This window comes from Littorina saxatilis, linkage group LG8, assembly GCF_037325665.1.
Source record: "Littorina saxatilis isolate snail1 linkage group LG8, US_GU_Lsax_2.0, whole genome shotgun sequence".
Lineage (NCBI taxonomy): Eukaryota > Metazoa > Mollusca > Gastropoda > Littorinimorpha > Littorinidae > Littorina > Littorina saxatilis.
In genome coordinates, this window is record NC_090252.1 from 40,699,514 (window position 1) to 40,711,673 (window position 12,160).

Consider the following 12,160-nt stretch of genomic DNA (forward strand, 5'->3'; position numbering starts at 1 on the left):
TGCGTGTGCATGTGCGTGTCTGTAAATATTTATGTGTTTGTGGGTGTCTGTGTTTGTGTGAATTCGGACCTGTGTTTGACAGATAGAGAAATGAGACCTCAGAATCATTATTGCAAAAGGACAAGAGAGAGAGAGAGAGAGAGAGAGAGAGAGAGAGAGAGAGAGAGAGAGAGAGAGAGAGAGAGAGAGAGAGAGAGAAAGAGAGAGAGAGAGAGATATGCTTTTTCTGTAACATGACACATTTTAGTGTGTAAATATCCAAACATAGGTAAACGTAGAAAAATAAGAAAGCACATGCACGACAAAAAGACAATAAAAGCACAAGGTTAATACAGACAAGGACCGAATTCACAATCACAGTGTGTTTGTCACCATAAAGGGTACACACTTACTCGCGTCTGTGAAATACATCAATGCAATGGGAAATACAATGCATTTCACGCATTTATCTCAAATACATATTACAGTATACGTCGTAACATTTTCCTCACAGCACGTATATCAGTACCGTAAAATCCCTAGCATAAGCCCACCATCTAGCAAACGCCCACCCCCCACTTTGAACCAAAAGTTGTAGGGGTAACTACCTAGCAAACGCCCACCCTGCTTTTTTCAAAGAGACTATAGGCTCACTTTCACTAGGATTTGTGCAGACTGTTCTAAAAGTCATCTTTTTCCCCTTCTTTACCTTTTCGTGTTTCTTTCCTTTTTTCTTATTCTTTGTCCCCTCTCCTCACTCCCACCCATCGTTCATGTTTTTTGGAGTTTCTCTTCTCTTTTTTTCCTAAGTTTGTGGGTGTTTCTTTCTCAGAAAGATTGGGCCTTTTGAAGACAAAATCCAAGTTCAGTTAACGTTTCATTTCCAAAGACGATCGTGTAATTTCTTCCCTGTACAGAAAGAAAGGACTTCATTGGTGTTGACATTTCGACATTTCATCAAGTTTCTTTTTCCCGGAATTATGTTGTTATTGTTTGTCCTTGCAAAGGTCTGGCGATTTTCTTTTTACTTTATAAATTTATATGAATGACTATGCTCGTGTTGTTTTCAGAAGAGCCAGTCCTTTTCTCTCTCTCTCTCTCTCTCTCTCTCTCTCTCTCTCTCTCTTTCTCTCTCTCTCTCATGGTTGGCCTTCCTTGCCTCAAAGTCCTTTTTTTCTTTTTTCCTTCACTTCTACTCACACGACCTAACTTACATGCTTTCGGGGTTTGTATTCACTCAATTACACGGTTGAGCACAACACTTACTTTGTGCAAAGGGGTCTATCCCTAGCAAACGCCCACCCCCCAATTTTGCCCTAAATCTGTGCACAGGGGGGGTGGGCTTATGCTAGGGATTTTACGGTATGTGCAATGAATGTAGACGGAATCAGTGGATTTATTTACAAAAGCAATGGCTTTGGAACAATTATTAAGGCATCTATATCCATACACATCGGGAACACGTTTAGTATTTATCGGACTGGTTGAAGCTAAGGTTATACTGCTTTTTCTACTGTTACATGGTGTATGTGGTTAAGGTACTGCTTTGATAGTTGTGTGGGTGTTTTAAAAATGCTCGTGGGTACGTGTGCTTCACTTCAGTTCATATGTATACCTGTAAAGGATGGTACCTCATTTTCATTGCAAATCGACAGACATTTCGTTTAATGAAATGTTTCTGATGCTCCTGCAGTTACGCTATTAATACTACAGCTACCACCGGCACTACAAAACCACTTACATTACAACTACTGCCACAGCCACTATACTACTGCTGCTGCTGCTACAACTACTACTCCTACCACTACTATACCACCACTATTGTCGCTGCTTCTGCTACAACATCAACTACTACCCCTTCAAGCAGTTAAAAAAGAAGACAACAACAAAACAAGATGTTAAACATAATAATAATGATCAGTTAAACGGAAACAAACACAATGAGTCAAAACTACACACTTTCACCACTTTCAGACAACTGTACAATTTGTCATGCATTAACATTTTTCACGTGTGATACATATGTACACGTTAACACCTCTCAATAATTCTTGATACTGGAAAACTGAAGACTTCGTGAAATCTTTTCCATCACTAGAAATGTGTCTACCACAAAAAAAGAGATCTGATTCACTAAGGAAGCAAGAGGGTATAAGACACAGGGAAGATTATGTCCTTTAATCTCGTCCTTATTTATAACTGACCATCTTGCCAGAGACTGATACCAACCAACACTTCTCAGATAAGTGTTCACTTTGTTTTTTCCAAAATATATGTCTGACCACTATAAAGACAATTGGGTAGATGTACATGTGGATGTCTTGCTTCGTTAACAAAATAATCGTTCAAATAAATGACCACTCGTGCTCTTTTGTTTTTCACTTAGCAACAAACGAAAGAAAAGAATTGTATCATGCATGACAGTTACAAACTGTCTTTTGTTTTAGAAATCCTTTTGAAATGAGCTTTTGAGCATTGGATTTAATTTATTCACTACGTGAACGCTCTTCCACCACTGTCCGGATTCGGACGACTGCTTTACTCGAGGGGTTGATCCCCAAGCTCATGAAGATCCCCGGAAGATGCAACAGGGTGAAGATAATACTCATCTTCAGTGGACTCAGTCTCTGTGTTGGCAACGCACAGATGCGATCCTGCAATGGATCAAAATAATGCATTAAAACAAGTTCACATATCACACTGGACATATGTTTACAACATAAGCAGTACCAGAGTAGACTGAATTCTTTGTAGGTAAAGGGAAGTAAGCTAGCTGAGAGACAGCTAGGTTCGATTTGTAGATGTGAGCACACTGTACTTTATACATGTTTTTAGTGTGTATACGCGTTTCGGAGTGAAACTTCTACAGCAAATAGTTTGCATTCTTGAAGCATTTGAATCCACTAAATTATGAGACCCGTATTTGATAACAATGAAATTAAATTTCGACTGGAACTGTTTGGCAATGTTGTAAACATACGGACACATGTTGATGATATTAAGTGACACTATAATGGTGTACATATTTCACGGAGGCGTTTAGAAACGTTGTGCATTTAAATGTTAGCATTTTCTTTATACTTGTTTATCTCACTGGATCCACTCCTGCATTTTTTGTCGTATACTCTCCTGGTATTTATCAAAAGCCTTTTGCTCGAAACAATGCTCCACCCATTTTGGTTGGTACACATATTGCATAGTAATTGCGTCTGATAGGCTTGATACTTGTAGTCACGAGGTTATGCAACAAATATTACTGCAATAATTTGCGCGTAAGCCTATACAGTTTGTTGGTTTTACCGTAGCTCCAACCTATTAGGCTCTTGGGGGTGCGTGTATAGGTACTCTACTTTTGAAATACAAAACTGTCAATATCGACTGTCTATGTTATCTCCCTTGCATTGTACACGTGTGCAATGTGACCAACGATATGTTTTAGTTGTGTTTGTTTGTGTGATTGCTAGCTTGTTTTTTCTTGTTGTATTTTGTTTGTTTGTTTGTTTGTTTGCTTAACGCCCAGCCGACCACGAAGGGCCATATCAGGGCGGTGCTGCTTTGACATATAACGTGCGCCACACACAAGACAGAAGTCGCAGCACAGGCTTCATGTCTCACCCAGTCACATTATTCTGACACCGGACCAACCAGTCCTAGCACTAACCCCATAATGCCAGACGCCAGGCGGAGCAGCCACTAGATTGCCAATTTTAAAGTCTTAGGTATGACCCGGCCGGGGTTCGAACCCACGACCTCCCGATCACGGGGCGGACGCCTTACCTCTAGGCCAACCGTGCCGGTCTCTTGTTGTATTGGTTATTGTGTATGTTAAACGTGTGGGTGGTAAACGTCCCTTCAACATATTTGGGTATGTGGGTTTATGTGTTAGTATACTACTTCTAAATGAGAGCTGTGTTGGATGACCATTTAATCCATCTTAAATGGTACATATTTGCAATTTTGACCTTGAGCTGTTTTTCTATTTTGCTTGTGTGAGTGCTAGCTTGTTCTTATTGCGTTTTAACGACCCTTCAATCTATTTGGCAATGTGGGTTTGCGTGTACGTACCCTGTTTCTAAATGAGAACTAGATCCGCTTACCATATAATCTCCCTTGCACTGTGCATATTTGCACAGTAGTCCAAGAAAACTGTCTTCTTTTGGCTTGATTTTGTTCTTCTTTCTTATTGTTGTATTGGTTGTTGCTGCCTATATTGGTTATTCTAGGGATTGGTTGTTGTAAATGATAGAAATCGGAAAAATTCAAAATACTCTCATATTTGCCTTATATTGAATGTATGTTAGATTTCCTTACTGATAAGTAACTCCTTTGTTATCCCTGTTTCAGTGTTTGTTGTTGCTGTATTTTTGTTTTGACTAATTACTCTTTATTTTGATGGGTAATTTTATGTTGCCAGGATGCACAGATCAATCATGAATAAACAATATGCCACGCCTGTACAATAACAATCAGTATTCTCTGCATTCTGTGAACATTTTCTAAAGCCTTGCTTGTGCTTAAACGTTTATTTTCCAATGGGTTGGTAATGTTAATAGTTGTCTCCATAGTGTTTGCAGCAGCAAGCTTGTGTATGTCTTACACGGTGAATAGTACAGCATTTACACTTCTTCTAAAATGAGAGCTATACCCGCTAAAAAATATTATCTCCCTTGCATCGTGCATTTTTGTCTCTCTGGGCAATGATTTTGTTCTTCTGCTGGTTTAGTTGCTTGCTTACTGGTTTTTGCTCACTCTGTTGATACCTTTTACATTGTGTTTTTGCTTGCATTGGATAGAGTAGGTCATTCAATGTAAAACGTTCTCATTTTTGTTCAATGCAATACAAATGACAATGGGGGGAATGCAATGACAAAATATGTTTGATTGAAATAGAATAATTATCATATTTTTTAATTTTTTATTTAATCTTATTTGGTGGAAGTAAATACACAAGTGACCAACTCATTAGCTAAGGTAACTTGTGAGATATCTGCCCACATTTGATTGACAATTGAGTCATGCAAAAATCAAAACAGAAACCTCGTGTGTTTGTGTTGCTTAAAAGGCAGATATTACAATATAAATATTACCCTTCCTTCTACACTGCTTAGGTCTCCAATAATAACACGATATAGTATGTGTCACCCTACCTCCTACAGTGCTGACTTCTCCATCGCTGACACTCTCGTAGGTGTTACTGCTGGTGGTGTCAGTCGATCGTCTGTTGGCTGCTGGTTGATGCTCCCCCTGACGTTCTCTCTGTTGGCCTTGAAGTGGCAACTGCCTGTCTGGGTAGCGTTGCATCTGGATAGGTGCGTTGCCATAAGTAGCAGGTCTTCGACACAGTAAAGCGATGCATTCTAGAAATACACAAGTTGGTTTGAAGTTAACTTTTAAACGTTACCTTAATTAACCACTTAGACTATTCGGAAAGTAGATATAAGCAATCCGAGGAACATGGGCTTTGCATTTAATAAACCATTACATAATAATATTATTAACTAATGATGATAATGAACATTTTTTATTCGGCCCATCTCACAACAGCTCACAAATATCTATCGATCAAGGCTACTGGATCAGGAGCCCCTTAAATGCACAAAACAATCATGGACCAGTTGGATACTAAACATTATAACAATGCAATTGATATAAATCGTTTTTGTCTATAATAACAGTTACTCTTTGACAACGTCAGTGCAAGTATTTTAAATCAACTAACAAGACACACAACAGGTTGGCACAAAACAATCACAATGCAATAGGTAAAACGCTATCATATAATTTTCGTTCAGCATGGAAAGTTTAAAACAAAGAATACAGCCCCCCCTCCCCTCCCCCCACAAATAATAACAATAAAAAAAGGAATCACACAAAAGGAGAAAAAAAGCGAAAACAAAAACAAGACGTTAAATTCACATTCTGACGCAGGGTTTTGAATTTCTGTGGGAAAAAAAGCTTTGTGCATTACATAATGATCACATCTATGAACAAATACATTTAAAACGACGGAAAAAAGATTCCTGCTCTACAAAACAATGTAAATACAACTAACACGATAACTGTGTGAGTGAAAACAAAAATTGCAAACTCTTCACGTTGTACTCACGTCTCCGTTTGACAATAACTCTGAAAGTGATGGCTGCCACTATTCCAGCATTGACAACGATTAAGAAGATGCCCAAGGGAGTTTTGGCAAAATTAGCATCTTGTTCTGAAATGCAAATGCTTAAATATTTAGTATCAACAATAATGGTTTAGTGTGTATGCAAATGTTTAATGAATGCCAATTTGGTCATTCGTTAGGCAAACACAAATCAAAACAAAGGCACACAAAGAGACAAACAAACACAATCGAATATATTATATTCCAATCAAAAAATGTCATCAAAGTACTGTTTAACTTCAAACACCATTATTCGCACAAAAACGTGTTCTCTTTAACTTAGTGAATAAACTCATTGACTTCTATTTCATTGAATTCATGTATGAATACAGTCATGATGAATGAATTAACAAAACAGGTCATGAGAAGAAAATGGTACAAACGTAAATGATAAAGCAGATAAAGAACAAGAGAGAGAGAGAGAGAGAGAGAGAGAGAGAGAGAGAGAGAGAGAGAGAGAGAGAGATATATAGAGAGACAGACAGAGAGAGAGAGGGAGACAGACAGACAGAGAAAAAGACAGAGAGAGGGAGACAGACAGACAGACAGAGACAAAGACAGAGAGAGGCAGACAGACAGACAGAGAGTGAGAGAGAGAGACAGACAGACAGAGAGACAGAGACAGAGAGAGACAGACAGACAGACAGACAGACAGACAGAGACAGACAGACACACAGACTGACAGACAGACAGTCAGAGACAGACGTACACATACGTACAGACTGAAAGTGTAGAGGGAGCAAAGTTATGAACAGGGAGAGGCAAATTATAAACACAAAAATGCACTTTAATTGCATTACCTGTTACACTGATGACAAACTCAATCTGCCCACTTCCAACGTCATTTATCAAGGTGAGTGTCTGCAGTCCCTTGTCTGAGAGCGACACATCAGAAAAACTGGCATAGAACATCAGATCAGGCGGCGAACCAGTAAGCTTTTCGTTGCTGTAATCATAAAAGGGCAGTCAGATACACGAAGTGTTATCGATAGATAAGTCATCTTTCTCCTGGTATGCAAAGGTTGCCATGTTTGTATCATTTAAAACATTTGTCCATTTTTGAGGTACACACTCATGATTTTCTGTTGTGGAATGAATTTGGGTTTTCAAAAAAAGTATTCAATAAAAAGAAAATCAATTTGTAAAAGGCGCAGAATAACCAAAACAAAAGACCTTTCTCGCAAAAATGTTTGACAAAAATAACCAGCCTTTGATTTTTTTTCATTAGTAAAATACGAAAGAGATGCATTGTTATTTGTTGGTGTCAAGTTTAGTACCTGCAAGGTTTAGACGGGGATGTTCCTTTTTGGAATTTGCACAATTGTATTTCCTTGCTGTGACTGCGTACGGCGAACTCCAGCAGTAAATCGCTGCCAGAATTGACCTTGTACACTGGCGGGTCGGTGAACGTCTGAAAACTGGGACCACCTTGCAAAGAAATTAAGCGGTATAAATTGCATTGTTTGATATTCCACCATCATCATGATTATCATGATAATCATCATGATAATCATCATCATCATCATCATCATCATCATCATCATCATCATCATCATCATCATCATCATCATCATCATCATCATCATTGATGTCGTGCTCGTCATCATTAGAACAGAAATGATAGCTGCAGCAGGCCCCTCCCTAAATTCAGCCTAAAGCATATATATAAAAGCTACAGCTCCAATGTAACTATCGTTATGTTTGCAAGAATGTGTTTTGTTTTATCATAAAGAGGATTAGCAGCATCATCATCAACAACAACAACAACAACAACAACAACAGCAACAACAACAACAACAACAACAACAACAACAACTACTGCTCATATTGTTACTATGGCTACTGTTTGTTATCAGTTAAACCTTTACTTACATCTAACCAGCAGTGTTTTTGACAAACTTTCACCAGTGCTGTTCTTGCAGACAATATTCCCAGCATCATCGCATTGCACACTGTCAATGGTGTAGCTAACGTGTGTTTCTGGAGATACAGTTTTGACTGAAAACCTTTTCCCACGTCGGTCAAAAATATCCGGGACTGAGTTGTTTGGAGGGTACCCGTTTTCCCAGAAGCAGACGATTGTGACGGAAGCATTTTCATCCACCGGACTGGGAACGGTTAAGTTTGTTAGACTTGGATCATCTAAAACAAAATGAACGAAATCATGTCGAGTTAAAGAACATTGAAAAGACTTATAAAGTGACACTGCTTTCTTGTCATTCACTATATACCATTTTTGAAACTCCTGCCATTTGAACTGAGAAAAGACACAAAGTTCCATCCGTCCCGTACAGCCATATCAGTTATATGGACAATAAAAACAACCGGCCAACCAAATGTGTACCAATCTAATCAAGTAGGTAATATGTTAGCCTTGCACTATGTGGAAATGACAATTAAAAAAGTGGTATATGGACCAGCCAAGTAAAGCGTTGTTTGCTGCACACCGTATTATGAATAAATCCTTTCAATCAAAAGATATATGCAACATCTGCAAGTAGCTATAACAGCCTTGTACTGTATTATTGGTTCTTTCTTTCCTAGTTTCTTATTGTCTTATTTTTATTTGTATTGTGTGTGTGTGTGTGTGTGTGTGTGTGTGTACGTGTGTGTGTGTGTGTGTGTGTGCGTGCGTGCGTGCGTGCGTGTTTGTGTGTGTATATAATGTGTGTTCCCATGCATGTGAGTATTGTACTTACATGTTACATCAACCCAAAGAGAGACCTGATCCACGTGTCCCCCTGTTGTTGTCATCCAGGTCCAGTTTCCTGTATCTTTCCTTCCCACGTGTGTTGCCAGTTGATAATATTCTGAGTTGTTTTGGGGACATTGACACGCTTTGCTAGACGATTGACAGTTGTTTCCAGAACAGAGAAACTCACAAAGCACTTGTGTTTCAGAGAACTTTTTCACTGTTGTGTTAAATGTTTTGAAAGTGTTGCATTTATTTATGATTTTGAAACTGATGTACAGCAAGGAATCCTCATGCGTAGTTATCGTTTTATTTGTAACACCCGGAAACTCGTACTCGATGCCTGTAATGCACACACAACGTAAATGAGAAATGTATGCAACACATACATGTTTTCAACTATTGCAGATTTGATAAACATATAAACTGCTAACGCTCGAAATCAAATATGAAACAAATATCTCAAAAAACAAGAAAGGTACGCTACCTTAATTCAGGACAAAATCAAACATTCAAAATGTAGTTTTGTCTTTAATTAAAAGTTCCATGAGTGTAACCTTTCTTTACGTTTGAAAATGTCATATTTGTTTTAACAACTAATGAATAAGCATATGTGCAATAAAAAGGTAACAAATGAATGGACCAGACAATATATGAATTAGTCTGGAGGTATAATAAAGAAAAATTGCCTTCATTTCACGCATTTATTTGTTTCATTTACATGTTTTACTATATCAGTTATATTAACCAATCAATCAAGTCCACTATTCTATGAAACTGATGTTGAATTCATCAATTCGGATGTCCATCTTTCCATCAATCAACTGAATTGATTATTCACTCTGCAAACCGAATGCAACACAGTTGCTGTGTTCTGTGGTTTTAGATATACAACGTGGTACTGAACAGAAACATTTGCGTACACACTGCTCAAGCATATAATGCACGTATTTCATAACATAACACATACTTACACAACGCTTTGGTATGACTTTTACTGAACAAAAGTGACATGAAAACCAACACAAGTACGAAAGAAGACATGTCCACTCCATGCACGGAAATCAGTGGATGGCAAATGTGAGTATAGATTGCTCATGTCAACGATACAGATGAAATATTTCCTTATCATAATTAACTTTGGCATATTTAACTTCCTTTTGGTCAAAATGTTTGCTTGCTAAAAACATAAACAACAAACAGCTTGCTGTAGCAATCGAAACCTCGGAGTCAGAGTTTTGAACCTGTGAAATAGCATATCCCTTTCTGACACGTGTGAACTTTTGTAAAACCGTGTTCTTCTGTTTGTCTTCTTATTCGACTCTTCTTCATCTCTTGTTCTTTTTTCTTGTTCTCGTTCTTGTTTTTGTTCTTGTTCTTGTTCTTCTTGTTCTTGTTCTTCTTGTTCTTGTTCTTCTTGTTCTTGTTCTTGTTCTTCTTCTTCTCCTTCTTCCTATTTGAGCGAGCAGTCCTATAATACGTAGAAAGTACTGGTGTCTCGCTTCATTGGACATAAATACAGAAAACCACGGAAAACAAATAAGGGCATACTTAAATAAGATATACACACTAAGTAATAAACTATCAATCCACATACTAGTGAAAGCAATACAGAAACAAACGAAAGAAAGAAAGAGAAACGAAAAAAAGTTTATATAAGAAACAGATACACCATGAAACTAAAATGTTCAACAAACGTGGTGTAGTTTTAGTATTACTATGCTTGCTGCAGTCTGAGTTCTTCCTAAATAAAATGCATAATGCTTGTTTTTGCATGCATAAAACTGCCTATGACAGGGTCTTTGTTTTTTATATACTGTTTATGTTGTGTTCGAATGTTACCCTAAAAGGAGCTACATCGTCAGTTAAGATCGATAGCAAGAACAGAGTAAGGTTCGATTTTGACCAGAGAAACATTGTTCTAAAAGTCAGCATTTTCTGTCTGTAACAAGCATTTATTCTTCTGATCAAATTGCATGTATTCTTTACATAAAATTGCGTGTTTATAGGTTATTGGTATACAGTCATATTTTCGTATAGACCTCTTGCAGAAAGATTCATGTCAAAAGAAATAAAACCGTAATAGACGAAAGAAGAGTTTCCTGTTGGACACGGCACAGAATGAATCGGACATCATATAGCTCCACCTGAGATTTTGAAGTAAATAGAAGGGCAACAACTCCCTATCAAGAGATAATGCATTTTTTTAGAATTATCTTTGGACACGTTTCTACTTTCTTCTTCTTCTGGTTTCTTTTGCGCATTAGGTAGGACTACATTCTCTTGAGTTATTTAATCAATCAGTTTATCAACCAATTAATCAATACATCAATCAGTCAGTAAAGAAGAAAGTAATTAATAATACGGGCAGAAATGCTGACCGACAACGTTTCTTTGTTTAAATTGAATCTTTTATCTCACCATCTAGTCACCATTTGTAAAACAAAACGACTAACGTGTGTTTTGAGGGATCCTTTTACATTAAACATCCTTCCTATGGGTGTCCTTTTGACGTATACACATTACCAACTCACAGGTTTTGGCCATCCAACATGCATCTTGTTGTTTTTGTGTTGATAGCTCTATTATAATCTTTCTGATACAAGTATTATATATACAGAGGTTTAGTCTTTGTGTAACTGTTCTTATCCACCTGAATTTGTCTTAGATGACTGTTTTGGGTTTCCCCCCCAAAAATGGCATTTAATTTGTGTCCTTCTCTAAAAAGGACACATTCTTGGTATAGAGCAGTAATGCTGTTGACATGATTATGTTTAACGTCTCTCTGGTTTTATTAGAAGACTGTTGGCGTCAAGCACTGACGATTTATGTGTGTATAGACAGTCAGCTAAAGAAATTGGTGAGGGTATTTTTGACTAGACTGTACATGGCGCAATACGACATGTATTTAACAGTAGGTTAGCATTTCGATAAGTCAACATATATTGTTCATTCCAATACAACCCTTACCTGTCTTCCCACGAAAAAAGAAATAGTTATCACTAACAACACACCCGATAACTCTGTCCTCCCCTTTCTCTTAGCCCTCTCCTCCCTTCTCTTTCTCTCTCTCTCTCCCTCTCTCTCTCTCTCTCCCCCTCTTTCTCCCTCTCCCTCTCTCTCTCTCTCTCTCTCTCTCTCTCTCTCTCTCTCTCTCTCTATCTGCCCGTCTTCCCCCACCCCCTCGCTCTGTCTCTCTATGTGTATCTCTTATAAATACTTTTTGTCGACTGTAGGCACACGGCCAAGACGTTCTCTAAACCGTATAAAAAGATGTGTTGTCTGCAACAAATTTAGCTATTTAGTTAACCAGACCACGCATGACT

General features: G+C 37.9%; 1 protein-coding gene and 1 long non-coding RNA gene across 2 annotated transcripts in view; both read right to left on the minus strand.

Moving 5' to 3' along the window:
• Positions 1-12,160, minus strand: part of LOC138973551 (uncharacterized) — a 495,333-nt gene that overhangs the window by 333,055 nt on the left and 150,118 nt on the right. The window lies entirely within an intron of this gene.
• Positions 112-11,895, minus strand: LOC138973531 (uncharacterized). The gene is made up of 8 exons (XM_070346250.1): positions 11,849-11,895; positions 8,842-9,177; positions 8,015-8,284; positions 7,420-7,570; positions 6,943-7,088; positions 6,086-6,190; positions 5,127-5,336; positions 112-2,633 (listed from the first exon to the last, which is right to left on the minus strand). The coding sequence occupies exons 2-8, from the start codon at positions 8,894-8,896 to the stop codon at positions 2,518-2,520; spliced, it is 1,053 nt and encodes a 350-aa protein (XP_070202351.1). The 5' UTR covers positions 8,897-9,177; positions 11,849-11,895; the 3' UTR covers positions 112-2,517.

Excerpts from the sequence above, each read along its gene's own strand:
- LOC138973531 (XM_070346250.1), bottom strand. The coding sequence starts at position 8,896 with ATGACAACAACAGGGGGACACGTGGATCAGGTCTCTCTTTGGGTTGAT. Across the intron at positions 6,191-6,942 it reads GTTTGTCATCAGTGTAACAG|AACAAGATGCTAATTTTGCC; the intron begins GTAATGCAATTA and ends TTTGCATTTCAG. Across the intron at positions 5,337-6,085 it reads AGTTATTGTCAAACGGAGAC|AATGCATCGCTTTACTGTGT; the intron begins GTGAGTACAACG and ends GTGTATTTCTAG.